Here is a 26,225-nt window from a genome sequence, read left to right on the forward strand (position 1 = left end):
AACAACAACAATTAAAAAACCCCCGAAGTATCCACTGAAGGTTTCAACTAGGATGCTGGTGAGGGTGGAAAACAGTCTACAGTGCGTTGAGGAATGAACGAGAAGTAAAAATAAATAAATGAGTAGATTATTCTTTCAAAAACAATCTCCATCCATGCATTAAATATTTATTGGGCACCTATTATATGCCAGACCCTGTGGTAGGTGCAGAAAAGAAACTTGACTGCTAAGGGAAGAAAAGACACAGGGCAGTAGTTGGGGAGAAATGTGTGGTTGAGGAGGACTGGGCTGTGGAAAGATCTTTTTTTTTTTTTTTTTTTTTTTTGGCGGTACGTGGGCCTCTCACCCTTGTGGCCTCTCCCGTTGCGGAGCACAGGCTCCGGACGCGCAGGCTCAGCGGCCATGGCTCACGGGCCCAACCGCTCCGCGGCATGTGGGACCTTCCCGGACCGGGGCACGAACCCACGTCCCCTGCATCGGCAGGCGGACTCTCAACCACTGTGCCACCAGGGAAGCCCAGATCTTTTTTTTTTTTTTTTTTTGAGATGAGGGAAGACTTAAGCCTGTTTATAGGTTGTGGGGAGGGAGTAGTCAGTAGTAGGTGAGGAGCTGATAGATGAAGCCAGGTTCTCAAAGAGCCTGAAAGGAATAAGATCAAGTACACAAGGGACGGTGGACCTTGAACAGGATGAGGGACCCTTCATCCTCAGAGACCAGAGGGGAACAGGGAAGGGGAGGGAGTGAGGTGGGTTGGGGTAGTGTGAGCCTGGTGACCTTGATTTTGTTGATAAAGTAGAAGATAATACCATCTTGTGAGAGGGAAGGGGTCATGAATAAGTTGTGGAGCTTGAGAAAAGTGTTAAAAGTTTGGCATGGTCAGTGAAAGCAGTAGGAAGGGAGCCAATCAAGGCCGGGCAAAAGGATTGTCATCTTGTTTTAAAGGCCTATATGAGGTTGGAGGCCAGGAATTTGGGTACCGAGACCCAGAGTTTTTGTGTTTGTTTGTTTAATATTTATTTATTTATTTATTTTGGCAGCCTTGGGTTTTAGTTGTGGCATGCACATGGGATCTAGTTCCCTGACCAGGGATCGAACCCAGGCCCCTTGCATTGGGAGCGCAGAGCCTTACCCACTGGACCACCAGGGAAGTCCCCAAGACCCAAAGTTTTGTGATTGCTTTGAGTCAACTTCAGCAGCAGTGGTGTAGGAGCAGGGAGCAGATCCTGAAATTTATTCAGCCCAGCAGTTTTGCTAGGCAAGGAGGGTAGAAAGCAGGGGTGTGGTGGGAGATGAGTTGATAAAAGAGTGTTTTGGACAATCAGTTATGGGGGTCAGCCTGGACCGAGAAGGAGATGAGGCCAGGAGGGGGTTGATATCCTGTGAGATAATGGAGAGGTCAAGGTACCAGAGGATTCTATGAGGTGAAAGATCAGGTTTAGGCAGACTGAAGGCACAGGAGAGCTGGGAAGTTGTGCAGTGGTGGTCAGATAGTGGGGTGTTAGAAGCTGTCTTGGGTGAAGCTGGCCTGGCGAATTACCGGTATGATGTGTAGGTGGCTGAAGTAGAGGGAGCTGGAGGCTGGTGAAGTTGAAGCGATCAAGGAATAAAGAGGCTGAAGGTTGATGGCCTGTCCTCAAGCACATTGCAGTCACCCAGAACAGGGAGAAAGACGGGGTCAGGCACCACCAGAAGAGGATGGAACAGGCCTCAAACGGAGAAAGTTTTTTACACTGAGGTAGAGGAGTAACGCCCTAGAAGTGGTGCTGAGCGGCTACCTGAATGCCTACACACTGAGCCCAACGTACATAGGTTGTGGGAGAATAAGAAGCCTACACAGGGGACTTCCCTGGTGGCGCAGTGGTTAAGAATCCGCCTGCCCATGCAGGGGACACGGGTTCCATCCCTGCTCCGGGAAGGTCCCACATGCTGCGGAGCAACTAAGCCCGTGCACCACAACTACTGAGCCTGTGCTCTAGAGCCCGTGAGCCACAACTACCGAGCCTGTGTGCCACAACTACTGAGCCTGCACGCCACAACTACTGAAGCCCGCGCACCTAGAGCCCGTGCTCCACAACAAGAGAAACCACTGCAATTAGAAGCCTGTGCACTGCAACGAAGAGTAGCCCCCGCTCACCGCAGCTAGAGAAAGCCCACACGCAGCAACGAAGACCCAACGCAGCCAAAAAAAAAAAAGAAGCCTACATAGGAGGGGGCTGCCAGGCAGTGGCGTCCTCAGGGTTGCAGGGTCCTCGGGAGAATTACGTTACCAGCAGCGTGAAGAGGTAAGGCAAATTTTGTGAAGAGGAAGATGATATAGGCCAGCACTTCTCAAACTTTAAAGTTGCATACAAGCCACTGAGGCTCTTAATAAGATGTAGATTCTGATCCTGTAGGTCTGGGTTGGGGACTGGAGAGTCTGGATTTCTATCAAACTTTCAGGTGACCATAGTGCTGCCTATTCAGGGACCACACTCTGAGTGGCAAAGAGGTAGGCAATTTTGTTTACCATGGTTCAGGGGTTTCAGAGGGCACAGTGGACACGTTTTTGAGGGGTGATGAGTCCATGAGGAGAGAGTGGAATAGCAGTGAGCATAGAGGGAAGAGGTGACTGGAAGGATGGAGTAGATTAGCTGTTGTCACTCTGGGCACTGTTCCAGTAGACCTGACCTTATGGTATCTTGGCTTTCATGCCTGAGATGGTGCTGTTCAAGTATAATGTCTGTGACCAGGCCTTCTGGGTTTCCAGCAGGGGAGCTTCTGACAGCTGCGTTTGCACTGAGGACTGGCACGTGGCAGTAGGAGACTGGGATGACTTCCGGGTGTCTAGGAAGCGGATAGGAGACAGCGATAACTGAGGCCATGGGAGTGACCAGGACCACGCAGGGCTAACGGGCATGTGATGTGTAGAATGACAACAAAAGATGGCCCCGGGGCTTCCATGGTGGCGCAGTGGTTGGGAGTCCACCTGCCGATGCAGGGGACGCGGGTTCGTGCCCCGGTCCGGGAAGATCCCACATGCCGTGGAGCAGCTGGGCCTGTGAGCCATGGCCGCTGAGCCTGCGCGTCTGGAGCCTGTGCTCTGCAACGGGAGAGGCCACAACAGTGAGAGGCCCGTGTACCGCAAAAAAAAAAAAAAAAAAAAAAAATAGATGGTCCAGGATGGAACTTCAGAGATGAGCCAACAATTTAAGCTAAGGCAAGTGAGAAAGAAGAGTTATTATAGAGGTAGGAGCTAATGGTGGCAGTGAAGCCAGGGGACAGTGTTTCAAGAAAGGACTGGTCAACATTATCAAGAAAGAAGACAATTGAAAAGTATTCATTGAAAGGTAAAATTATGATTTTTCCATAGTATCTCTGTCTAGGAAACCCAAAATAATCAACTGAAAGACAATTCTAATGGGTAATAGTTCTGCAAGGTAGCCAATTTCAAAATAAACATGCATAAAGCCATAGACTTCTTATCACCTGACAACCAAATAGAAAACATTATGGAACAGAAGACCCTTTTCACGGTTAAACAAAAACCAACCTTACTCTATCCTACCCACAAGACCCTATGTGATCCGTCCCCTGCTACCTTGCTTGTTTCATCTCTTATTATTCTTGTATTTCTTGAGGTGAAATTCACATAAAATTACTCTTTTAAAGTGAGCAATTCAGTGGCATTTAATAAATTCACAGTGTTGTGCAACCACCACCTCTGTTTAGTCCCCAGACATTCTCATCACCCCAAAAGGAAACACATTAAACAATAACTTCCCATTCCCCTCTCCCCTCAGCCCCCAGTAAGTAACCATTATTCTGTTTTCTGTTTCTGTGAATTTGACTATTCTAGGTACCTCATAGAAGTGGAACCATATACTATTTGTCCTTTTGTGTCTGGCTTCTTTCACTTAGCGTGATGTTTTCAAGGTCCATCCATGTGGCAACATGTATCTGAATTTTCTTCCTTTTCATGGCTGAGTAATATTCCATTGTATGATATTCCACACTTTTTTTTTTTTTTTTTTTGCGGTACGCGGGCCGCTGACTGCTGTGGCCTCTCCCGTTGCGGAGCACAGGCTCCGGACGCGCAGGCTCAGCGGCCATGGCTCACGGGCCCAGCCGCTCCACGGCATGTGGGATCTTCCCAGACCGGGGCACGAACCCGTGTCCCCTGCATCGGCAGGCAGACCCTCAACCACTGCACCACCAGAGAAGCCCGATATTCCACACTTTATCAGTTGATGGACCTTTGAGTTGTTTCCACCTTTGGGCAATTGTGAATAGTTTATTGTTCTTCCTTCATTCACTAGTTCTACTGCTCAAACTTGTCAAGCTTGTTTCTGCCTTAGGACAATTACATTTGTTATTCCCTCTGCCTGGAATGCTCTTCTCCCAGATTCTCCATGACTGTCATTCTCATCCTTGCAGCTCAAATGCTACATCCTCAGAGAAGCCTTCCCTGATCACTGTATTTAAAGTAGCTGAACCCTCAGCCACTTTTTATCCCATTATCCTGTTTTATTGTCTTCATAGTACATATCATTGTCTGAAATGAATAAGAAATAGTGTCTAGACCAGGGCTTGTTTGGTGCCTTTGGTCCCTTAACCAAACAGTGAGGTGTATGGGCTCAGAATAACATTTTTACATGCCTAAAATACATCAATTATACCAAAAAGTAGTTACCAAAATATTTTAAAATTGTGATATAGTAATCTGTGTGCTTCTCTTTTAATCCCTGAAATAACAATATCTATATGCATGTCTAATAACTATTATACTTTAGAAGTTGTGATGATTATAAATACTATTTGGAGATATTTGCAATAACTGTAATAGGAAACAAAAAATATTGGTGATTTCTATTGGTTATGAAATCACAGGCACTGCTGAAGTGACTGCAGATTGTTACCTACTTTTGTACCTGAAGAAACTCTCAACTTCAGTTAGAGCTTAGTGAAAAAGATGTGATTTATTTCCTATCCAAGTTCATGGATCCTATGAATTCTATGCATAGACGGACCCCTTGGAGGTCTGCGGACCCCGGTTAAGAATTCCTACCCTGAAAAGTAAAAGATAAACGGTAGTGAGGAGGAGGGGTAGAGTATATTGGAGCTGGGTTTTGTAGGAGATGGAAGAGATCATAGTAAGCCAGGGAAAATGGGCTGGAAAAAAGCTGCCTTTGGGTGTGAGGGGTGTAGAAATTTCCAGTTGAGAAGGATATGAGGGAAGCAGCGTCTCTGAAGGGGAGTCAGGTGTCATTTAGAGGAAGGGAGCATTTTGCGAGGAGGTTGCCTATAGGAGTAAGGGATTTTTGTTTACCATGGACTGGAGTCCAGCGAGCATGACAGAGTGGGATGGGGGAGACGGCCACCGAGGGAAGATGAGCCATTGGGAGCAGGGCTGGGACCCTTACTATATTCCAGATACCATGCTGGACACTGAGAATATAAAGATGAATAATACTCTAGTTGTGGGACTTCCCTGGTGGCGCAGTGGTTAAGAATTCGCCTGCCAGTGCAGGGGACACAGGTTTGATCCCTGGTCCGGGAAGATCCCACACGCTGCGGAGCAACTGAGCCCCTGCGCCACAACTACTGAAGCCCGCGTGCCTAGAGCCCATGTCCCACAACAAGAGAAGCCACCGCAATGAGAAGTCCACGTACTGCAACGAAGAGTAGCCCCCGCTCACCACAACTAGAGAAAAGCCTGAGTGCAGCAACGAAGACCCAACGCAGCCAAAAAATAAATTTAAAAAAGACTCTAGTTATAAGATAAATACGAGGGATGCAATGTACAACATAATAAATATAATTAATAGGGCTGTATGTTATATATGAAAGTTAAGAGACTTAATCCTGAGGAAAAATTTTTTTTATTTCTTTTTTTTTTTTTTTTTTTTTTTGCGGTATGCGGGCCTCTCACTGTTGCGGCCTCTCCCATTGCGGAGCACAGGCTCCAGACGCGCAGGCTCAGCGGCCATGGCTCACGGGCCCAGCCGCTCCGCGGCATGTGGGATCTTCCCGGACTGGGGCACAAACCCGTGTCCCCTGCCTCGGCAGGCGGACTCTCAACCACTGCGCCACCAGGGAAGCCCTGTATTTCTTTAATTTTGTACCTATATGAGATGATGGATGTTCACTAAAGTTATTGTGATAATCACGTCATGATGTAAATCATTATGCTGTACAGCTTAAACTTATACAGTGCTGTATGTCACTTATATCTCAATAAAACTGGGAGCAGAAACAAAAGAAAATGCAGGAAGAAGGGGAAAAATGAATAAGACAAAAATGAGTCATCCATTTAGGATTAGTCTAAACCAAATACTGTTGGTTGACTGGCTGCTTTGGCTGCTCTGATGATGCATCTCTTCAGAGACCCTAAGAGCCAGAGGCATTAGCAGAAAGATAGACTCAGGGTATCACTAGAGATTCAGGGGAAAAAAAGCTAAAAATGCATTGTTTTCTTTCCTCCTCTGATCCCTTTTGTAGAGCAAAAAAAATGAAGTAAAAAATTATGTAATGGAGGGAAAAAATGGAGCGGTGCCATAATTAGATCACTCAAGTGAGCCTGTCAACTGAAAATTAATTGGATAAACCTAAGGGATGTATCCCCCTGCCCCCACTCCTAATTCTTCAGGAACCTTCTAAGGATCTCTGCAACCAACAGATTCTTTGATGCTCTTACCCTTCAGAACAATGTTTGGCTCATAGGGGTTAAAGGAAAAAGAAAGGACTATATTTTTAGATTTTTCTCTGGGGCTCCAGAGGTACCCAGCATCTGGCTGTCTCTGTATGTAGCTCTCAGAATCTAGAATTCTGTGATTCTTTTTAAAAAAACTCTTTTGCCTTCTCTACTAGGGGGATCTTTCAAAAAGGCGCAGGGTGGGAGCTGCTGCTTCTCCTTCAATCGTGTTCCCTTCCCGCAGTGGTCTCTGCAGTCTCCATGTCCCGGGCCGGATGCTAAACCTCTTCCAGCTTGAAGGGAGAAGCCCTGGAGGGAGGGGCATTGGACAGACAGGGAGATGAGAACAGAGGCAGGGCGGAAGCTAAGATGACCTAGCTAGAGCAGGAAGAGGCTGCGGGGGTGACAGGAATGGCCTGGGAGAGAACAGAGAAGCTTCCCAGGACAGAGAGGAGACTCCTGGCAAGACTTGGAGCCACATGGGAGCGCCGTGCCTGGAGACTCAGTGAGCTGGGGGCTGGGGCGTGCGGTGTGTGTGTGTGTGTGTGTACATGTGTTAAGGTTGTGCAGGCGGGACTATCTTTACCAAATTTTGTCCGAATACGTAGATTTTAAAGTCACAACCTTAGAGGAAATGAGAACTGGAAAAATATCTGGACCTTAGGGGAGCCAAGTGGGGAGCGCCTCAAACCCAGGAAGATTGAGTAGAACCCACTGTGTTCTGGAAGATTCCCCAGCAGTGGGTCAAGGAGAGGTCCTGACCACAGCTGGGTACCAGTTTGAGTATTAGGCACGGCGGGGGAGACACAGGAAGCGGAGACATGAGCCCAGCCTGGCGCGCAGTCAGCCCATCCACAGACACTGCCAGTGGGCTCCACACCACATCGGGGCCCCGTGGGGGCAGAGAAGGGCCCTTCACTGTCCCTACCCTTCACAAGGACACAGTCTATTTGAGGGAACACAAATCCTTGTGAAGCAACAGTAAGCGATCCAATAGCATAATTCTTTTTTACACTCCTGGGTCACAGAAGGGATTTCTGGCATAACTGGGGAATTGTGGAGGAGATGGGCATTCATCCGAGCCCTGAGGCCTGGGAGGGTAGGATTGGGATGAGAAGAGAGAAATGCACATTCTAGAGAGAAAGCGCACTGATGGGCATATGGTTGGCTCATGTGGGGACCAAAGAGGTGGCTAGTCTGACGGACTTGGAGGTCCACTGAGAGGAGGTGGAGAAATCCAGCTGGATGGGGAGAGCCACATTACCAAGGACATTTTCAACTTCTAAAAGAGTTTCGAAGCCTATCAAAATCCAGGTTTTTGAAGTGGTCTCTCCATTTCCCTACTCTCTCCTTTAGCTACAAGCCCATTGTGGAATTCATCGATGCCCAATTTGAGTCCTACCTGCAGGAGGAGCTGAAGATTCTCAGGGTACTGCACACCTACCATGATTCCCGCATCCATGCCTGCTTGTACTTCATCGCCCCCACGGGTCATTCCTTGAAGTCTCTGGACCTAGTGACGATGAAGAAGCTGGACAGTAAGGTACCGAGGCCTGGGAGGCAGGGACGAGGGCAGGCAGGAGGCAGGGCAAGCTGGGCTCCCTCCTGCTGGTCTCTTCTGCAATGCAGATGCCAGAGCTCAGGAGAGGTTTCGTGGCATCCTCATCCTCCCCTTCATCCCCTGTCCCTCCATAAAGATGGTGCTAATTGATCCAGCACCTGAGTTGTATGCTTTGTGATGTTTTCCCAGCACTGGGCATGAGTCTTCCCTGAGCTGTCTTTCTGCCCTGATCCCTCTTGGGAATAAAGGTGGATGCAAGCAAGACGGCTGTCTGGGTCTAGGGCCTTAGGCTTTGGCGATGCAAAGGTGTTTTTCCTTTGTCCTGATGTTAACTAACCTTTACTAGAATCAAACATGCAAACTTGACTTCAAAAGTTACTATTCTTATTATCAATAATAATTTTATCATAACAGCTAACATTTTTTAAACCCTTATTATATATCACCACTGTAAAAGTACCTCATGGAGTATCTCATTGAATCCTCACAACAACTCGGTAAGGCAAACGCTATCATTACCTTCCATTTTATAGAAGCGAAAACAGAGGCTCTAAGAGGTTAAGTGACATGCCCATTGTCATATAGCCAGCTCCTGGCAGAGCATAGATTTGAACTCAGATCTGTGGCACCAGGTTGTATTGCCTCCATACCCAAGGAAGATGGCTGTAGGAATCAGGCACATCCTGCTTTAAGATAAACTGAAAAATGCAAGTCCCACATCCGATATAAATCAGACAGTGATTCTTCGTGTTAAAGGATTAGTGGCTGTGCAAAAGAGTCGACCACAGGATTCTTTAAAAAACCTAATTACTAGTACGTTTCCTCCCCTAACATTTCATATGGGTCTGGCACTGTGATGAGTACTTTATAGGCATTGTTTTATTTAATCCTTCCAATAATCCAGCGTGGTGGGTACTATTATTATCCCCATTTTACACAGGAGGAAACTGAGGCACAGTCAAGTAGCTTGCTCCAGGTCAGACAACTTGTAATGGGTCTGGGATTCAGACCGAGCTCTCTCTGACTCCAGGGAATTTATTTTTTTTAAAAATCTACTTCATATGCAGTTGTTTAGTAGCCCATTCACTACAAAAACGGAGTTTCAGGGCTTCCCTGGTGGCGCAGTGGTTGAGAGTCCGCCTGCCGATGCAGGGGACACGGGTTCGTGCCCCGGTCCGGGAAGATCCCACATGCCGCGGAGCGGCTGGGCCCGTGAGCCATGGCCACTGAGCCTGTGCGTCCGGAGCCTGTGCTCCGCAATGGGAGAGGCCAGAACAGTGAGAGGCCCGCGTACTGCAAAAAAACCACAAAAAGACGGAGTTTCAGCTAGCATCAAAATAGGAGCAGTTTTTCATTTTTCACGGCAGTGAGTTCAATGCCCACGAGTAACGGGCCGCTTGGGAAATGTCGCCACATCCCACATGTCTTGAAGAGGGCAGCAGAGTGATGCGGCTGGCGGCCTGGCGGAGGAGCTGAGTTAGGTAGGCCTGTGTTTACAGCGTGCCAATGGGGGACGTGGTGAAAAGTGTTGCCACCTTGCCAAGGGCTTTGGTCCCCACGCCCCAAGGCTTTAAGGGAGGTGCCTCCAAGGTCCATTCTTTTCTTTGACCAGCACCTGAAGCTGCAGTGTCAGCCTTGAGAGGCGCTCCTGAGGCAAAGAGCAAAGGAGGTGGGATTTGTCTTAAGTCTAGAGCTCTTTTCAGGGCCCAAGTACCATCCATGCCAGCCCATTGGAGTCTGCTGGCAGGACCAACTGTGCTTTCTGTGTGAACTTGAGCTTAGCTGTGCTGTGTCTCACTCAGGCATGTAAGTTTCTTTACCCTCCGGCAGTAAAAGCCTTGTCACTTCTTGGAGGTATTTCAAGGATTGAGGTTCAGGTGGATTGAACTTTGGGGTAGCATTAGTCCTTTCTCCTGCTGTCCAAAATTGGGCATTTGTACCTGCTTGCTTTCTTTTTCTTTTTTTTTTTTTTTGTGGTACGCAGGCCTCTCACTGCTGTGGCCTCTCCCGTTGCGGAGCACAGGCTCCGGACGTGCAGGCTCAGCGGCCATGGCTCACGGGCCCAGCCGCTCCACGGCATGTGGGATCTTCCCGGACCGGGGCACGAACCCACGTCCCCTGCATCGGCAGGCGGACTCTCAACCACTGTGCCACCAGGGAAGCCCCTGTACCTGCTTGCTTTATGCAGAAATTAATCATGAGATTCCGGCAGTATAACTCTTTTTGGCTAAGTCTCAGATCAAATTGGTAACACAGGGTCGTCTTCACGTAAGTGGGTTGGTTCATCAGTGTTTGCTGCCAGAAAGAGGGCCAGGTGTGCATCTTCACAGAGCCCTGCCCTTCTTCCCTTCGCATGTGGGTTCCTTTCATACTGGCTGGGGCTAGCCTGCACCGATGGGTTGGGACAGTTTACTGTTAGCAAGAAGTTGCCACCTCTCCCCTTGTCCACTGTCGATTCCCAACTGTCGTCTTTCTGCTTCAAATCACCCAAGCAGTGACCTTGATATTAAGATATCACATAGCTCGTCAATTTGGATCTGAGCTGGCAGGTTAAGACTGTGGACTTAGGAATAAGGCTAAACTTGGATCTGGATCCCAGTTCTGTTACTTACCTGCTCTGTGGCCTTGGACAAGCTACTTAGCCTCTCTGTGCCTCAGTTTCTCATTGTGGTACTAATACCTCCCGGGAGGGTTTTTTATCAGGGTTAATTGTGTTAATCCTTGAAAAGCACTTAGTTCAGTGCCCAGCAAACAGTAAGCACTCATTGTTGTATATTATATTGCTGTTTGGCCATGGAGGTGGCCAGTCCTGGACTATTGCGTTGAGCTGCTCCCTCCGGCAGCTGGTAGAAGTCCTAGGTCAGCTGCAGATTACCAACAATAATGCCGCTTTGCTCCTCCCTTCCCCAGGTAAACATCATCCCCATCATTGCCAAATCAGATTCCATTTCTAAGAGTGAGCTAACAAAGTTCAAAATCAAGATCACCAGCGAGCTTGTCAGCAATGGAGTCCAGATCTACCAGTTCCCTACAGAAGATGAGTTGGTGGCAGAGATCAACGGAACCATGAACGTGAGTGGGAGCACAGGGCTTCAACTTTCTGGCCATTTGCTCTTAATTATTATTATTATTTTACCAAATAGCAGTCAAACATCACCATCCATCTTAGCGTAGTCAGCTTTCATTATCCGAGTCTCAGGTATTTGTGAGAAAGAATCCAGAAGCAAACAGCTCCCCTCTCCTCAGAGATGCAGAGATTAATAGCCAGAGACTGAGGGAGGGAAAGACTGACTCCAGGGGATTCAGACCTCTCCTTCCACCCTCCTCTCTGATGCCACACTGGTCTAGGCCAGGCAGCCCCCATGGGACTGCCGGAAAGGCAAACGGTCTTTGTCTCTGACCAGTTGATGCGGCGAAAGAAGGCAAGGCTGAAAAAGTTGGCTGGCTTCGGAGACTCGAGGCTAATCTGTACTCAAATAATCAAGCCCTTTGCCCCTGGGACATGTAGCCTCCAATTTTTCTGGTGACTAGAGAAATGTTATTTTTAAATTTCAGGGTTATTCTTTCTTTATTAAGTGTGAATGAATTGTAGAAAAAAAAACACAACCAACCACTTGCCATCTTTCCTCTCACTCCCCCACTCCCCCTTCTTTACAATGTGTTGATGCTGTTGCTGTGAAATCTTCAATGTTGTGATTTCAAGGAGACAGATAATAGCTTGCAGAAAGCCTCTGCTTTGGGAACAGATTTCTTTTTCTCTGTTGAGAGGCATCAGTTTTTCCTAATGACATAATGCCTGGGTATAGCCAAACTCAGGAAAGCCTTGTAATAAAAGCCATTTTTAGAAAACTTTCCTGCTGCCGCCACCCCCTAAGTTATCATTAGAGCATCAGCTGCCACCTCCTATGAATCGGCCAACAAATTAGCATAGCGGGTCAGCAAGTCACTGTCTCACCTGACTTCCTGCCCATCAATACACCCAAGATATGTCTGTGATGAGAGGTCCCTCATCATCTTTGACAGAAAGCTGGCCCAAGGGTAGAGCTGTGTGGATTGTGGGAGGTGGAGTTGTAGCCTCTCTGACTGGTCATGAGCATTAAAAAACTAAAAAAAGAAGATTAGTGCTTATCCTCTCCAGCAGTCAGGGCGTTTTGATGGAAACTAGCTTCTGTCATGATGAGAAAACCTGAAAGGGTGCCTAGTCTGCAAGAAAATTGGAGCCTAGAGAGAAGCGTCATCAGGCACTGATGTCTGGAAGTGCCTAGTCACCTCAGAACATCAGGCCCCATAGATACCTTCTGAACGTGGATTCCATAAGTCACTAGGCAGCTTTCAGGCTTGTGGTTTGCTTTGCTAAGGATAGATAGGGGCGAAGAGTCCTCAGCAATCTCAGGGCATCACACAAAATGACCTCTGGCTGCATTGTGGGTCAGGAGTGGCAATCCCGTTGGGCTCTGCTCTCGACTTAGCTCTGGGCCCTTGCTTGAAGCTTGGGCAGCCTTGGCCTCAAGGTCAGAAACTTCCCGTGCTACGAAGCAGCAGTCCTTAACCATGCTGTTTTGGCTGTGAAGGGGTTCTGGGTCCTTTCTTGCATTAGTCCAGTGTTTCACTTTGAAAAACTAAATTTGAGTGGATTCCGGGTTATCCCTATAACAGCATCACTCGGCACTCATTCCCTTGCGTTCCCCCAGGCTTTTTTGAGTGGGAAAGACGGGTGGCTGACAGCTAGCGTGCCTGAACTGTGCATGTGCATGGAAGGGGGCGTGCATGTGAACGCTGTGTGTTACATGTGTTGTGATGGGGAAAGGGTGGGGAGTTGCTGCTATAAAATATATACACAGGATTGCTGAGCCTGCCTGCCACTGGAGCAACTGTGTCAAACCGGCTCTTTGGACAAGCCATGCATATGAAGCTGCATCATCAGAGAGCCAGACTCGGCTGGTAGGAGGCATGGCTGCTGGCCTTTCAATTCTGACTTTGACTCCAGCCTCACAGCCTCGGCCACCCCAGCCAATTGTCATGGGAACCGGATTGGAAGAGGGGAAGAAGCCTCTTGCCCAAGTGTAGAAGAGCTGCCAGTCATCCTGCAGCTCCCCACTAGGGATTTTCATGGCAGGAAATGAGAGTCGTGAGGTCTAGCCTCCCCCTGGGCTTCTGGGTGGCTCTGAAAACCCTTATTTCAGCTTGAGGGGAAAGAGAAGGGAGGGAGAGGCCTTGTTGCGTGCTCCTTTCCACCTATGCTCTGAGAGCTCTCAAGGTTGTAGACTTGAATGCTTACAATTGCTATGTGGTTCAAATCGAATGTTGTTCTTTGAATGCTTCAAACCATGGCCGGGGACCAGGGACTACGCCCAGTTACTCGACTCGGCTCAGTCAGTTGACTGCCTGTGAGGTCTTGGGTTTGGCCCCCTCAAAGGCATTTGGGCCCAGTGAGAGCGCATGGGTGACCGGGAGGGTCATAGAGACCCACAGGCACAAGCCTGCCTCCTCCTGAGGCAGCAGTGCCGTTTCCAGTGTTGGCACATACTTTTGTGGGAATCACCACCAAGGGTTGACTTGAGAGAATCACACAATTCTCGGTCACTGGTAGGAGCCTAGAATGGAGGCCAGCATAACCAGCAGCACGACTGGGAAATACTGTCCCCCTGGGAGGAAACCACACCCATTCGGGATATTATCAGATGAGACAGAAACGGTGGTCCTGACACTCTATTTCACGAGGCTTAGGGGGATGGTCATCTAACGTGCCCGTCCCTAGTAGAGTGGGTGTCGTGGAACCAGAATACAGTAATCATGCCAGATGGGTCATCAAACACTTTAAAATGTACCGAGAGGAATTTAAGGTACATATGAGGCTGCAAAGGTAGTGAGTCTGGGAACAGACTCCCGGGAGGAGGCTTGGGACTATCTCCTGGTGGAGTTTTCTGAGACTGGGGCATCCGAGGTCTCTTGGGCGAGAGAGGGTAACACGGAGTCCCCCTAGGAACCTGTCCAGGTCTCAGCAGCTGCGCCGTCTTGCATCTACCCTCTCCTCCCTGGGCCCACACGTACAAAGTATCAGCCCTGGAGGTGGGGTTGGTTGGAGGGTTTACCTTCTCCCTGCTCTGCTCGACTCTATTCTGGTTTTCAGAGCCATCAGTGTCTCAAGAGCAGCAGAAAGAGGGCCAGAGCTGGCCCCATGATTTCCTGTCCTTCATGGTTAAAGCTGAGCTGACTTCCAGCCCTGGGTGGTTGGGAGAGGCTGGCAGCTACAGCGCGGTGTCCTCACTGCTCCCTGGGAAGATCTGGGCACGGGACTTAGGGACCTGGGCAACTCGGTTAACTCTTCTGTACACCAGTTTTCCAAATCACGAATGGGGTTTATACTAACCGCCCTGTAAGCCTGTTGTAGAATCAAATGAAATCTGCCTGGGAGCACTCGGAAATGATATCCTTGCATATACTTATCAGAACAGACTTTGATGCCAGTTGCAAAGGAGTGTGTGTGGGAGGCCTCGGGAGCCCTCTGAAGCTGCCGTGGCATTTTAGTGCGGGGAGGGATCAAATGACAGCAGCAGGAGGGAAAGCAAGTGACCCTGGCATTCTAATTAACAATGTCTTCTGGAGACAAAAATAACAGTCCCAAGGGAATACTGACTTTTTTTTTTAAATGCCGTTATTCTCTTCTTGGATTTTGTTTTCTTTTTTTGCTCTTAAGCCCAGAGAAGTACTTCCCACTTCACATGCCTCCTCCTCCATCACTTTCAGCCGAGAGCCCAGGATGCGTGAGAATGATGCAACATCTCCTCCCTTGGTCTCGCCCTCTGCCATGGCTGCCCCTTCGTGTGACTGAAGCTTTGGGCTGTCTGCAGGAGGGGCGGCCTTTTCCTTGAGAGTGTTTGGGGGTGGATTTGAGGCTCCCGACGTGTCCTGGGTCTCTGAGGGGGGATGAATTGTGTCCAGATGACCCCCCTGCAAAGCCAGCTGCCAGAGGTCACAGACGCTCTGGCACTTAGGCAGAGTTTTCAGGATATCATTGCCCCCCACCCCATGCTCCATATGTCGCACGCCCAATGACCCTCGTGATCGGTCCCCTACTAGGACTGATGAAACGTTTCCCACCTCCACCCCTCACCCACCTTCCATATCCATAACCTCATCTTTCCCTCTGTCCTCTGTCTCCACTTCAGGGACAGTCATTGAAGTGGGAAGGGGTGTGGGAACACCTGAGATGATCATTGGAGAGCCGCTGAGAGGGGGTGAAGGGGGAGCTGCTTCAGCTGGATGGCCAAGCACCTCGGGGGGTTAGCAGATGTCCTGGGGCTGAGCTCCTGACTAACGCCTGTGTTCTTCCACTCTGAAGAACATTCTTGGGGTGCAGAGTTAGAGGAGAATGGAAAGGAAGGATTGGCTGTGAGATCAGATTTCAACTGCCTCTTACAATCTGGCCTTGCATGGCCAGTTCACCCCCGGGGTTTAGAGTGCTCCCCTCATCTGCTGCTCGAACCCCCCAAAAGGGAGTGGTAGACCAGCAGGGGTGGGCTTTGAAGTCAGAGAGACCTGGATTCCACCCCTAGCTCTGCCTCTTACTACGGTGTGGCTGCTGGCAAGTCATTTAGCCCTTCTGGACTTCAGTTTCCTCTTCCGTAAAATGGGGATAATAAGAATACTTACCTCCAAGTGTTGTAAAGATTCAAGGAGATAATGCAACGTAGGGCACCTGGTACGTGGGAAACAGAGCTGCTGCTAATATCAGGTCCATAGCTCCCAATCCCGTTAGTACGATTGCTACTACCTACTCTGTGGAGCCTGCTTTGACTTCCCACGGAATTAGCTTCTGCTTCCTCTGAGTTCCTCCAGCCCTCAAGCCTCTGTTCATAGTCTGGACCTTTACTGTATTATCACTGTTTGGTGCATCTTTCCCCTACCACACTGTGCACTCGCCAGGGGCAGGCTCTGAGCTATTTTGGCGTTGTATTCTTCTTAATGCCTGGCACATAGTAGGAGCTCAGTAAATACTTGTAGACTGGATGAGTGAGCAAGTGGGTCAGAATATCTGAGATCGAAGCCTGTTTCTCCAAGCAGGCTAAGAAAGCTTGTTCCAGTGGACTTTTTCCTTCTCTGTGTTTTAGCCCTTTTGGCTAAAACTCCACCCAGCATCACCTGGTTTGTAAACAGTATTTATTCAGTGCTTCCATTTGGCCGGTGGTGACTCAGACTTATAACCTGGCCGGCTCCCTGTGGAATGGGGTGCAGTGCCGGTGTCCCAGGTCCCACGCTACCAGATGGGGGTGGCTGCCTCTTCTCCGGGCCTTGCACCTCATTACCCCCCTCCCCTGCAAGCATTTGTACTTTTCTTTCCTCTGCTATTCCTGTGGTCGTGCCACTGCCATTCAAGGAGTGTTTATTAAGCACCTATTGTGTGCAGGGCACCAGACCATACACTTGAGCCCTTGGGCATATTCTCTCTTATGTGATTTTGGGTATGTAGTTCAGTCTTCCTCAACCAGAGTGTAAGCTCCCCGAGGGTGAGAGAGTGTGTCTTCTACTCCTTTGGTTTCCCTTACAGCCCCTGACACAGAACCCCGCACAGGGATGGGCACGTGGATAAATACTTGGGGACTTGACTTCTAGGCTCAAGAGTTCAATGCGAGCTCTTGCTCTAGGGAAGGATGAGAACCAGGAGCGTCCATCTCAGTCGGCAGTGTGGTCTCTGTATGTGCCTGTTCTCGGTGGTGTCACGCTCCGGGAAGGGGGGGCAGTGATCCCAGCCCCTTGGTTCTCCTTTAGTCTCTCTCCACACACAGCCCCCCTCATCCCACTCACCTGCGCTCCAAAGGCTCTTCTCCTTGGCAACTGTGAAGGCTGACTAGCAGGCTAATCTGTGTATCTGCTTATTTTTCCGCTTATTTACTGTCGTTGTTCCCTGCTCACTCGGCCATGTCCTTGTTACCTTCGATTGTGAATTTCTGAACAGCGGAAGCTGGGACTAGGCCTATTCTCCCTACACAGCTCGGGAGCTTAAGAAAGGTCTCTTGATAACGGCGACAGTGAGGGACACTGCAGCTGGAGCGCCGAGGCCCCGGCGATGACCAGCAGCTGAACTGGGGGTCGCTCAGTGCCTTTCCCCGGAGTTCAGAGCTTTTGTCTGCCTCCTGTTCCAGGCCCACCTGCCGTTTGCTGTCATTGGCAGCACAGAAGAACTGAAGATAGGGGACAGGATGATGAAGGCACGGCAGTATCCCTGGGGCACGGTGCAGGGTGAGTGAATCTCCAGGAGAGGGGCTGTGCTCAGGGATCCCCTTCTGTCTGTCTCTTTGCTTGTCCTCAGCCCCTGTGTGACCAGTCCCTAACTTGTCCCCAGTCTCTACTCATTCAGCTTGGGCCTCAAACATCCATAGGTGTTGCCAGCAGGCAAACTCTGGCTCCATACCTGGATTCTCTGCGGTGAGCAGGCTCTCTTTGTCTGTAATGGAGAAAGCATTCTTAAAACAAAAATAAATGTACTTGGAGTAAGGTAGGAAGGAGTGTGTGAGAAAGCATGTGTACTCGCCTGAGTGTTCCAGGAGACAGAGAACAATGTCCACAGCGGCATTGTTCATAATAGCAAATAATTAGAAACAAGCCAGATAGCCATTAAAAATAGATTGGGAGAATTGTGGAATGTTCAAATAATGCAATATTATTCAGCAACGAAAATGGATGGACTTTAGTTAAATCTACAGCAATGCATCTCAGAAACATAATGTTGAGCTAAGTAAATCATAGAAGAAGACAGGCTGTATGATTCCACTTATATGGATTCCAAAAGTAGATAAAACTAAACTTTAGGAATTCATGCATAAGTGGTAAAACTATAAAGAAAAACAAAGGAAGGATCAATCCCCAACTCAGGCTAGTGGTTAAGTCTGTTGCAGGGAAGGAGAGGCCTGAGATCAGGGACTCAGAGGGACTTCTAGTGCACTGGTAATGTTTCACCTGGGCCGTGGATACATCGGTGTTCTTTTTTTTTTTTAAACCTTTAAATTGTACATTTCAAGCACTCTTTTGTATTATGATTATTTTGCAAATTAAAAACAGACATATTGCCTATGGGCTCAGGAGATTTCCTTTTGTGGTCTGCCTGACACATATTAAGTAAGTTACCTTTGGTACTAGTCAGTTCAGTGGATAAGGCCCAGGACATTGCCATGGGTGTACGAGGTGTCTGGTCCTCCGAGTCTCCAGCCATATGCTGGGTGGCAGACGGCAGGGGCACCATGTGTGAGAGGGTGGCTGGTTCACTGTAAACTCATTCCGGCCACTGAGCAAACAACCAGAAACTGGTGGGAAGTTGTCCACATCACATCAAAGGCTGGCAGGCTCTGGGGCACGCCAGACACCCTCCGGCGATAGCTGGCTTTTCCGTGGGTAAGGACAACGCTGGTCATCAGAACCATGCTAGGTTTTGGTCTTCTCTACCATTTGGGGCTGGGGATGCCCCTCCCAGAACATTTGAAAATGCTTTCTGGACCAACAGTCCCACCCCGGGAGTGAATTTTCGAGTCTGAGAGACAGGAACCTGAGGTGAAATGAGGAGAAGCTAGCAGACGTGGTCCCAATGACATACTCCGATTCAGACCACCCCACACCCAACCGACAAAGGGGCTTTTCCAAGTGTTTCTTGTAAGTCGGAGTTCGTGGTTCTGTTTGAGTGAGAGAAGCCATGCGTTGTCTGGGCCTTGCAGGGCCTTGGAGTCACTCCTTGTGACTGCCATCAGGGGCCACTCTCCAGGGATGGAAAGGGAGATTGTCCTGAGGAGTTGCCTGACTTACGCTGATACGTTCTATGACAGTGAGGGGCTTTCTCCCAGACGCAATATGTCTTAGGCAAAGGGGTTATGTGAGCTGATTTGGGCTTTGGAAAGATTGCTCTGATGACCGCAATGCAATCTGCTGCAACCCTGCCCCACCCGGTCATCCCCGTCTCCCTCCCTGTCCCCACGACCTTCTGCCAGATCCGTGACACAGAATCTGGGGTGACTGTGCCTGTTCATCATCTCAGATGCTACTGTCCCAACGTGGTCAGGCCACATCTCCCCATTCCAGCAGGGTGGAGCCATGCCCGGAGACACGTGCCAGAGCACTGCTCATGACCCCAAGACCCTTTGCTGGGATCGGGTCCACACCTCTGTCCTTCTTGGCCACTGCCCCAAACGCAGACCTTTGCCACACTCTTTTGAGGAGGGGGCTTGTTCACTCAGGCTGGAAAGTGGGGCCCACTCTGTCCTGGTCATCATTGCTGCCATCAGGCCATTATCCACCCTCTAAAAACACCTCCTTTGAAGCTTCTACCATCCAGAGATGGGCCACACCTGTGGTCCACATCCCTCCTTGTCACTGTCATCTATTGATGTCCTAGTTCTTCCCCTTTATTCCTTGGACTTTGGCACCTGGTCATAGCCTTTGTCTCTCCTTTAGAGGAGCTGGATTGCAATCCTAACCCTGCGACTTCTAGTTGTGTAACCTTGCCTAACCTCATTGAGATCTTGCAAGGATGAGTCCCTTATCTGCCTGATTAATTCCTAGCCTTCCTTCAAGAGTCATCTTAGGGGGTCTGTCATCTCTTTGTTGAAGGCTTCACTCGCCCTGGAGTTCTCAGGCCCCCGGGCTTTTCTGGGCTTTTGTTGCACCTTGGCTATATACCTCCATGTTGGTAATTTTTGCATTGTATTATGTTCTTCCACTAAACTGGAAGCTCCTATGGGCAAGACTCCATGTGTTTTGAATTTCCAGTGCCTCACACAATCCTGGGAACAGAAATTCTGCAAGTATTTATCAGGTGGATGGTTGAATGTGCATTTGCCATCGTCCTAAAGTGGTGCAGAGCGAACGTTTCTGTGAATGTCTGATGGGTGAATTTGGGTTGAGGTGCTAATGAATGTCTTCTTAGATATTTTTATGGTATTGCAGTTTTCCATGACTGTCATTCTTGTAACTTTGCCTTTGCCTTTTTAGTAGAAAAGCCAATTAAGAGGCAAAATTGCGAGCTCTATATACACAGATTGAAAGGCGATGTCACTGTTAGACATTTCCCGTCTCGTTTTGTCCATTTCCGCTTCTTGTGACCTTCCTTTCCAATACCCCAACCGCTGCTATGCAGTTGAAAATGAAGCCCACTGCGACTTTGTGAAGCTGCGGGAGATGCTGATCCGGATCAACATGGAGGACCTCCGGGAGCAGACCCACAGCCGGCACTATGAGCTGTACCGCCGCTGTAAGCTGGAGGAGATGGGCTTTAAGGACACCGACCCCGACAGCAAACCCTTCAGGTACCTCTCCCACCAGCCCGGCCCAGCTCAGCTCAGGGCACACGATGGGGGCGGGGGCGGCGGTGGGGAAGCCTTGCCCTGGAGAATTCACAGGGGAGGTGAGACACGGGTGCCCAGACCTGGAGCCACAGGGCTAAGTCGCTCGCCACTTCCACTTGCCCGTCCCTTCTCTGCCTCGGCACACCTGCCAGGGGAGCTGTGGCAGGACGGGCTTGGTAAGCATTACTGTCCTGCTTATAAGGGTGGGGGCAGGGAGGAGGCCAGGGGATGGGCAAGGCCGATTGTCTTGCCGCCACAAGCATTCACACGGCAGCTGCGAGCCCTGAGCCCAGGCCTTGTTCCTCCACGTGGCAGTTTGTGCCTGGTCACTGCCCTACTTTCTACATCAGGCTCTTTCTGCTCTGTCGGGTTGCCAGTCTGTTCCTTAGCCCCCTCCCCATTATCAAAACCAGATGGGACCAGGCAGCACTCGTCGCACAAGTGTTGATGAACTTCCGGCTCTTTATTCGCTGTCCTTAGTGTTTGTGTTCAAGGGCAAGTTTTGTTTTGACCACAGGATGTTAATAATCATTGACGTTTCAAATCAGAATCTAAGATGCTTTCAGAGAGGAGGAATGTTTTTGAAAACATTGCTTCAAATGCTTTCAAATAACTATGCTGATGGGAGCTGTATGTTTTAAGTGTTTGATCTGGACGCATGATGTGTGACGTAAGCCCCACATTGTAAATTACCATGTGGTGTCCTTTATTGGAACTCAGGTCCCCTTTCAGAAACTGTCAGGCCTCGATAAGCAAGTAAGGGGGATGCTTGTGGGGTAAGATGGCCTTCAAATGGCCTCTGAGATCCCACAGTACCTGTTCACAGCAGAAAGCCAACCTGGGGGCAGGGCATAGCCATTCCTTTGGGGATGCCTGGTTCTGGAGGGGCCAGTGGACACCCCTTTCATGGACAGGGGCTGCCGGAGCCCCTGGAGTTAGAGGAAAACATGCTGGTCTCTCTGGTGGGCGTTGCCTTTGCTTTCTCCCTCCTTCCCTTCCAACAGCTTTGATCTGCACCTGCGGGGGAAGAGGTGTCGTCTAGTCCCCTCCCCTCCTAGGTCGGCTCCATCCTGACTACCTCTGTTTCCCGCGTCTTTGCCCTCTGCACGTTTTCTCTGCTGGCTCCTTTCCATGTTGCAGGCAGACATTCTCATCCTAAAGAAACTCTCCCTCACCCTGCTCCTCGTCACCAGCCTCCGCCCTGTCAAGGAGTTCGGCTCTGATGGGAAGGAGAAAGAATTGTTCTGTATTTACTGGCTTCTGCCTCCACTGCACCACTGAAAGCAGACGCCTCTCTCCAAGGTCAGCAGTCACATACTCACTGCCAATTCCACTGTGGCCTCTGAGTCCCATCTTTTTTTAATCTCAACGTGGCATTTGATACTCGTCCCCTCTGCCTCCTTTCCGAAATTCTCTCTGCCGTTGGCTTTTCTAGCACTGGTCCGGCTGGTTTCAGTCCTCTCGCGCGCTACTACTCCTTCAGAGCCTCATTGGCAGGTTCATTTTGTTCAGCTTCCTCCTTTCCCTGTTCTTTCTGATGGCCTCTGCTCCTTTCACTCTCTGTGTCCTTTGCAGCTGGTTCTTTCTACTCTCACAGCCCTAATTACCACCTAGAAATAGATTACTCCCAAGCTAACATCTTACTTTTGAGCTCCAAACCCAGTGATCCCACTGCTTACTGGATATTTTCACTTGGCTGTCCCATAGAGGATGTACCTGAAACTCAAGCTGTCTCAAATTTAATTCATCTCCTTAAACGTACTCCTTCTCCAGTGTTCCGTGTCATAGTACATGGCACCACCATCCATCTGGTTGCCCAAGTCGAAAAACCAGAATCATCTTTGACTCCTCCCAAGTCCTGGGAGTTCTGCTTCCCTCGCTTGTCTCCCATTCCCACATTCCTTCCCAGCCCTTGACGTTAAGATCCTGTCATTTCTTACTTGGATTGTTAGAAAGTCCGTCCTTCACACAATGCCCAGAGTGGTCTTTCCCCTTTTCAAGATGGATCAAGTCAGCCCTGCTTAAAACATCTAAGTCTTAACATGGCATCCAATGCCTGCTCTCTTCTGCCACACTCAGGAGCCTCGTCTCCCACTACTCCAGCCAGGTGTGCCATTCCTTCTCCACATGTGCCCTTCCACAGGCTGCCCTCTTCGGAGCACACATCCTCTTCCTCTTCACCAGGCTAACTCCTATTTCTTTAAGACTAAGTCCAGGCCGGGGGCAGGGAGACTTAACCCAGGCATCTCCCACTAGACTGTGAGTTCCTTGGCAGGCACAGTGGCTGTTGGCTCTAGAGATTGAGTGACTAGCATAGTATCACTTATTTCTGTGTCCAGCACATGGTGGAGTCTCATCAAGTGTTTGTTGAAATCGTTCAAATCATTCATCAGTGGGATCAGTTCCAGAGCCAGGACCTGACAGCATAGTGCAGGTGGAAGGACCTAGATTATGAGACGAAACCCAGCTTCCGGTCTCAGCTCTGCCTCTAACTAGCTGTGTGATCTTGAGCGAGTCACCTCACTTCTCTGGGCCTCTTTCTTTATCTGTAAATCAGGGTATAGAAGCAGATGTTCTAAGTCACTATCTCTCAGGTTCACCAGGGTGGCCCCATAACCCCGCAGCACCCTGTGACCCTGCTGTCACGTGCCAATCCAGGTGCCCACAGCTTTGTGCTTCTGCTTTTGCACGTCCCACAGAATTGAGGAAGAGAGGGTGGGAGAACCCAGGGAGGATCACTGGGGCCAGTTTTCAGTGAACAGGAGCCATTCCAAAGGCAGGGGAATTAACCTGACCATGTTCGCAGTTTACAGGAGACGTATGAGGCCAAAAGGAATGAGTTCCTAGGGGAGCTCCAGAAAAAAGAAGAGGAGATGAGACAGATGTTCGTCCAGAGAGTCAAAGAGAAAGAAGCTGAACTTAAAGAGGCAGAAAAAGAGGTAAATGTGAGCCTGCGTGCCAGGTGGGAAGGAAAAGGAGGCTGAACTTGGGCAAGATAGGGCTTTCTGCCCCAAGAGAGCAGCTGGGGGAGTCTTGCAGCCTCTGGGCAGGAATGGGGCACAGCATCTGTCGCCGTGCCTTGGCGGGCACAGAGGAGGCTGTGAGATCTGTGTCTTCTCCATCCCTCATTCCCCAAGGCCGGGATGTTTTCTCATTCTCTGTTACTTAGTTCACTAGAGCCGCACTGTCCCATATGGTAGCTGCTAGCCCATGTAACCATTTAAATTTAAATGAATTGAAATTAAGTACAGTTTAAAATTCAGTTTATAAGTTGCATTAGCCACATTTCAAATGCTCAACCCTCATGCCACAGAAAGTTCTATTGGGCAGCGCCACTCAAGAGTCAAGACCTGACCTAGCCCCTCGAGGTCAGGGGCGGGCTGATATTTCCGCCCCCCCCCCCGCCTTTCTGGGAGTTCGGAGCCCAGTAGGGACAGTTGATCACTTTCTTCGCAGTCCTGCTCCATCCTGCTTGTCCTGAGGGCCATGAGGAAAGATGGTCCCAGGGAGTCCTAGGTACCTTGCTGAATCCTAAACCAGTGACAGCTGCAGCATTTCCCCATCCACTTGAATATTCTATTCCATTTCATGCTAGCGTTAAGGAAACATTTGTGCGGCTCTAGCAAGTTTTTAAACTAAGGCTTGATGGTCTGTCTGGAGTTTTCATTACTTAAGCCGTGACTAATAGAGTAGAGTGCATTTAGCCCTCTAACCATTGCCTTGCCACCAAGGTCCCACTACCGGCTCCCCTACTGCTGCCAGATTAATTGGCCTCAGCCACAGTTTTGGTCATGTCAGCAACTGCTTCAGCTCATAAAGAAAGGAAGCACTTAATTACTTCCCAAGTCTCTTCCTCTTTTAATCTGTGGTCCAGTGTTATTGCCAAAGCCCATGGCAAGAGAATTGACTTCATTTCAGTTTCACTTTTCAAGAGAAAAATATAACCCAGTACTTTTAGGAAGACAGGTGAGGGGATCTCAACGATAAAGAAAATGAATGAAAGGCCAGTGAACAAAAGCCAGGTGAAAGCAACTAATCAGCAGAGCTTCCACCACCAGCCTACCCCAAGTGACTAGCAAAAGCTGGTTTACACAGCAGGTCTGTCATCCACCACCCCTTACTCAGTGACAGTCCCAGATACCTGTAGGACACCTGACCTCCTTCACGGTGTACTGTGAGTGCTGCGGAACCCTGAACCCTCTATTCCCTCCTGAATCCTCAAAAGAAAGTGAAATGACGCTTGGGCTGCTCTTACTATTCAGGGTAGTTTATCACATTCTAGTTTGTTACCACCTACACCCCTAGCTCTCTGATCCACTTATCACAGTGGCATGCCAGAATATTCTTGCTCTTCTCCTTTGGGTCTCTGGCTCTCTTCGGGGCTAGTTAAGCCTCCCCTTGATCAAAGCTGAGGTTTCCGCACTCATCCCATTTTCTAAAATTCTTTTATCTCCTTCCACGTCCAAGAACAAGTCTTTTCTTTGACCAGCTTCGGCACTGCTGAAATTTTCTCTGCAACTCCCCATGATCTCCCTGATGGGAGGGAATAAGAAAAGGCAGGGGCCCCTTTCATATTGAGAGAGATGTCCTTATATAATCATCTAAAGAGTGAGTTGAAGGACTTGCCTGGTGGCGCAGTGGTTAAGAATCTGCCTGCCGATGCAGGGCAGGGGACACAGGTTCAGTCCCTGGTCCGGGAAGATCCCACATGCCACAGAGTAACTAAGCCTGTGTGCCACAACTACTGAGCCTGTGCTCTACAGCCTGCGAGCCACAACTACTGAGCCCACGCACCTAGAGCCCGTGCTCCGCAGCAAGAGAAGCCACCGCAATGAGAAGCAACTAGAGAAAGCCTGCACGCAGCAAGGAAGACCCAATGCAGCCATAAATAAATAGATAGATAGATAGATAGAATGAGTTGACCTTGGGCAAATTCCTTAACTTCTCATACCTTCTATTTCCTTATAAAATGCAGACAATAACAGAATCTATCTCATAGGGTTGTTGTGATGATTAAATGAGTTAATACATATAAAGTGCTTATAAAAGTCAGTGCCTGGCCTATAATAAGCACTCAATAAACGTTCTATATTATCACTGATGTTATTTTTATCCATATGTAGTAACTATGGGGACTCTTTTAAATAAAATGCTTGATTAAGCAGAATGCACGGTTCCCTGACCATATTCCGCAGCAGAAACACAGAGGTAAAATGGCAGAAGGGAACTATCCAGAACATGGTGCCCTTTGGTGCCATCATAGCTGTCCCTGGCAGAAATGTCTCGTCAGGTCCCAGGGTCCTGAGGGTCGCAAGCCTGCCCGTCCCCACCCCACCCCACCCCGGGGCTCAGCTGGGATCTGCTCACAGGGGGTCTCCCCAAACTCCCTGTGCTTCCCTGCCAGCTGCATGAGAAGTTTGACCGTCTGAAGAAACTACACCAGGACGAGAAGAAGAAGCTGGAGGATAAGAAGAAATCCCTGGACGATGAAGTGAACGCTTTCAAACAGAGAAAGACTGCAGCCGAGCTGCTCCAGTCCCAGGGCTCCCAGGCTGGAGGCTCACAGACTCTGAAAAGAGACAAAGAGAAGAAGAAGTAAGTAGTGGGCTGCTCTGGGGCGAGGGCCTCTCTCCCCTCCTGCTCATCCCCTCAGGGCGGTGACCGA

At 49.3% G+C, this 26,225-nt stretch overlaps 1 protein-coding gene across 8 annotated transcripts in view; it reads left to right on the forward strand.

The window, feature by feature from the left end:
• SEPTIN6 (septin 6) overlaps positions 1-26,225 on the forward strand; it is a 72,001-nt gene that overhangs the window by 35,657 nt on the left and 10,119 nt on the right. For all 8 annotated transcript variants that reach the window (XM_081222586.1, XM_081222587.1, XM_081222593.1 and 5 more), the window contains 6 exons: positions 8,027-8,213; positions 11,142-11,303; positions 17,375-17,471; positions 20,353-20,521; positions 23,367-23,499; positions 25,965-26,155. In XM_081222586.1, the coding sequence (XP_081078712.1) occupies positions 8,027-8,213; positions 11,142-11,303; positions 17,375-17,471; positions 20,353-20,521; positions 23,367-23,499; positions 25,965-26,155 (939 nt within the window). The remainder of the gene's footprint in view (positions 1-8,026; positions 8,214-11,141; positions 11,304-17,374; positions 17,472-20,352; positions 20,522-23,366; positions 23,500-25,964; positions 26,156-26,225) is intronic.

The sequence above is a fragment of the Mesoplodon bidens genome, assembly GCF_964165515.1.
Source record: "Mesoplodon bidens genome assembly, chromosome: X".
Classification (NCBI taxonomy): domain Eukaryota; kingdom Metazoa; phylum Chordata; class Mammalia; order Artiodactyla; family Ziphiidae; genus Mesoplodon; species Mesoplodon bidens.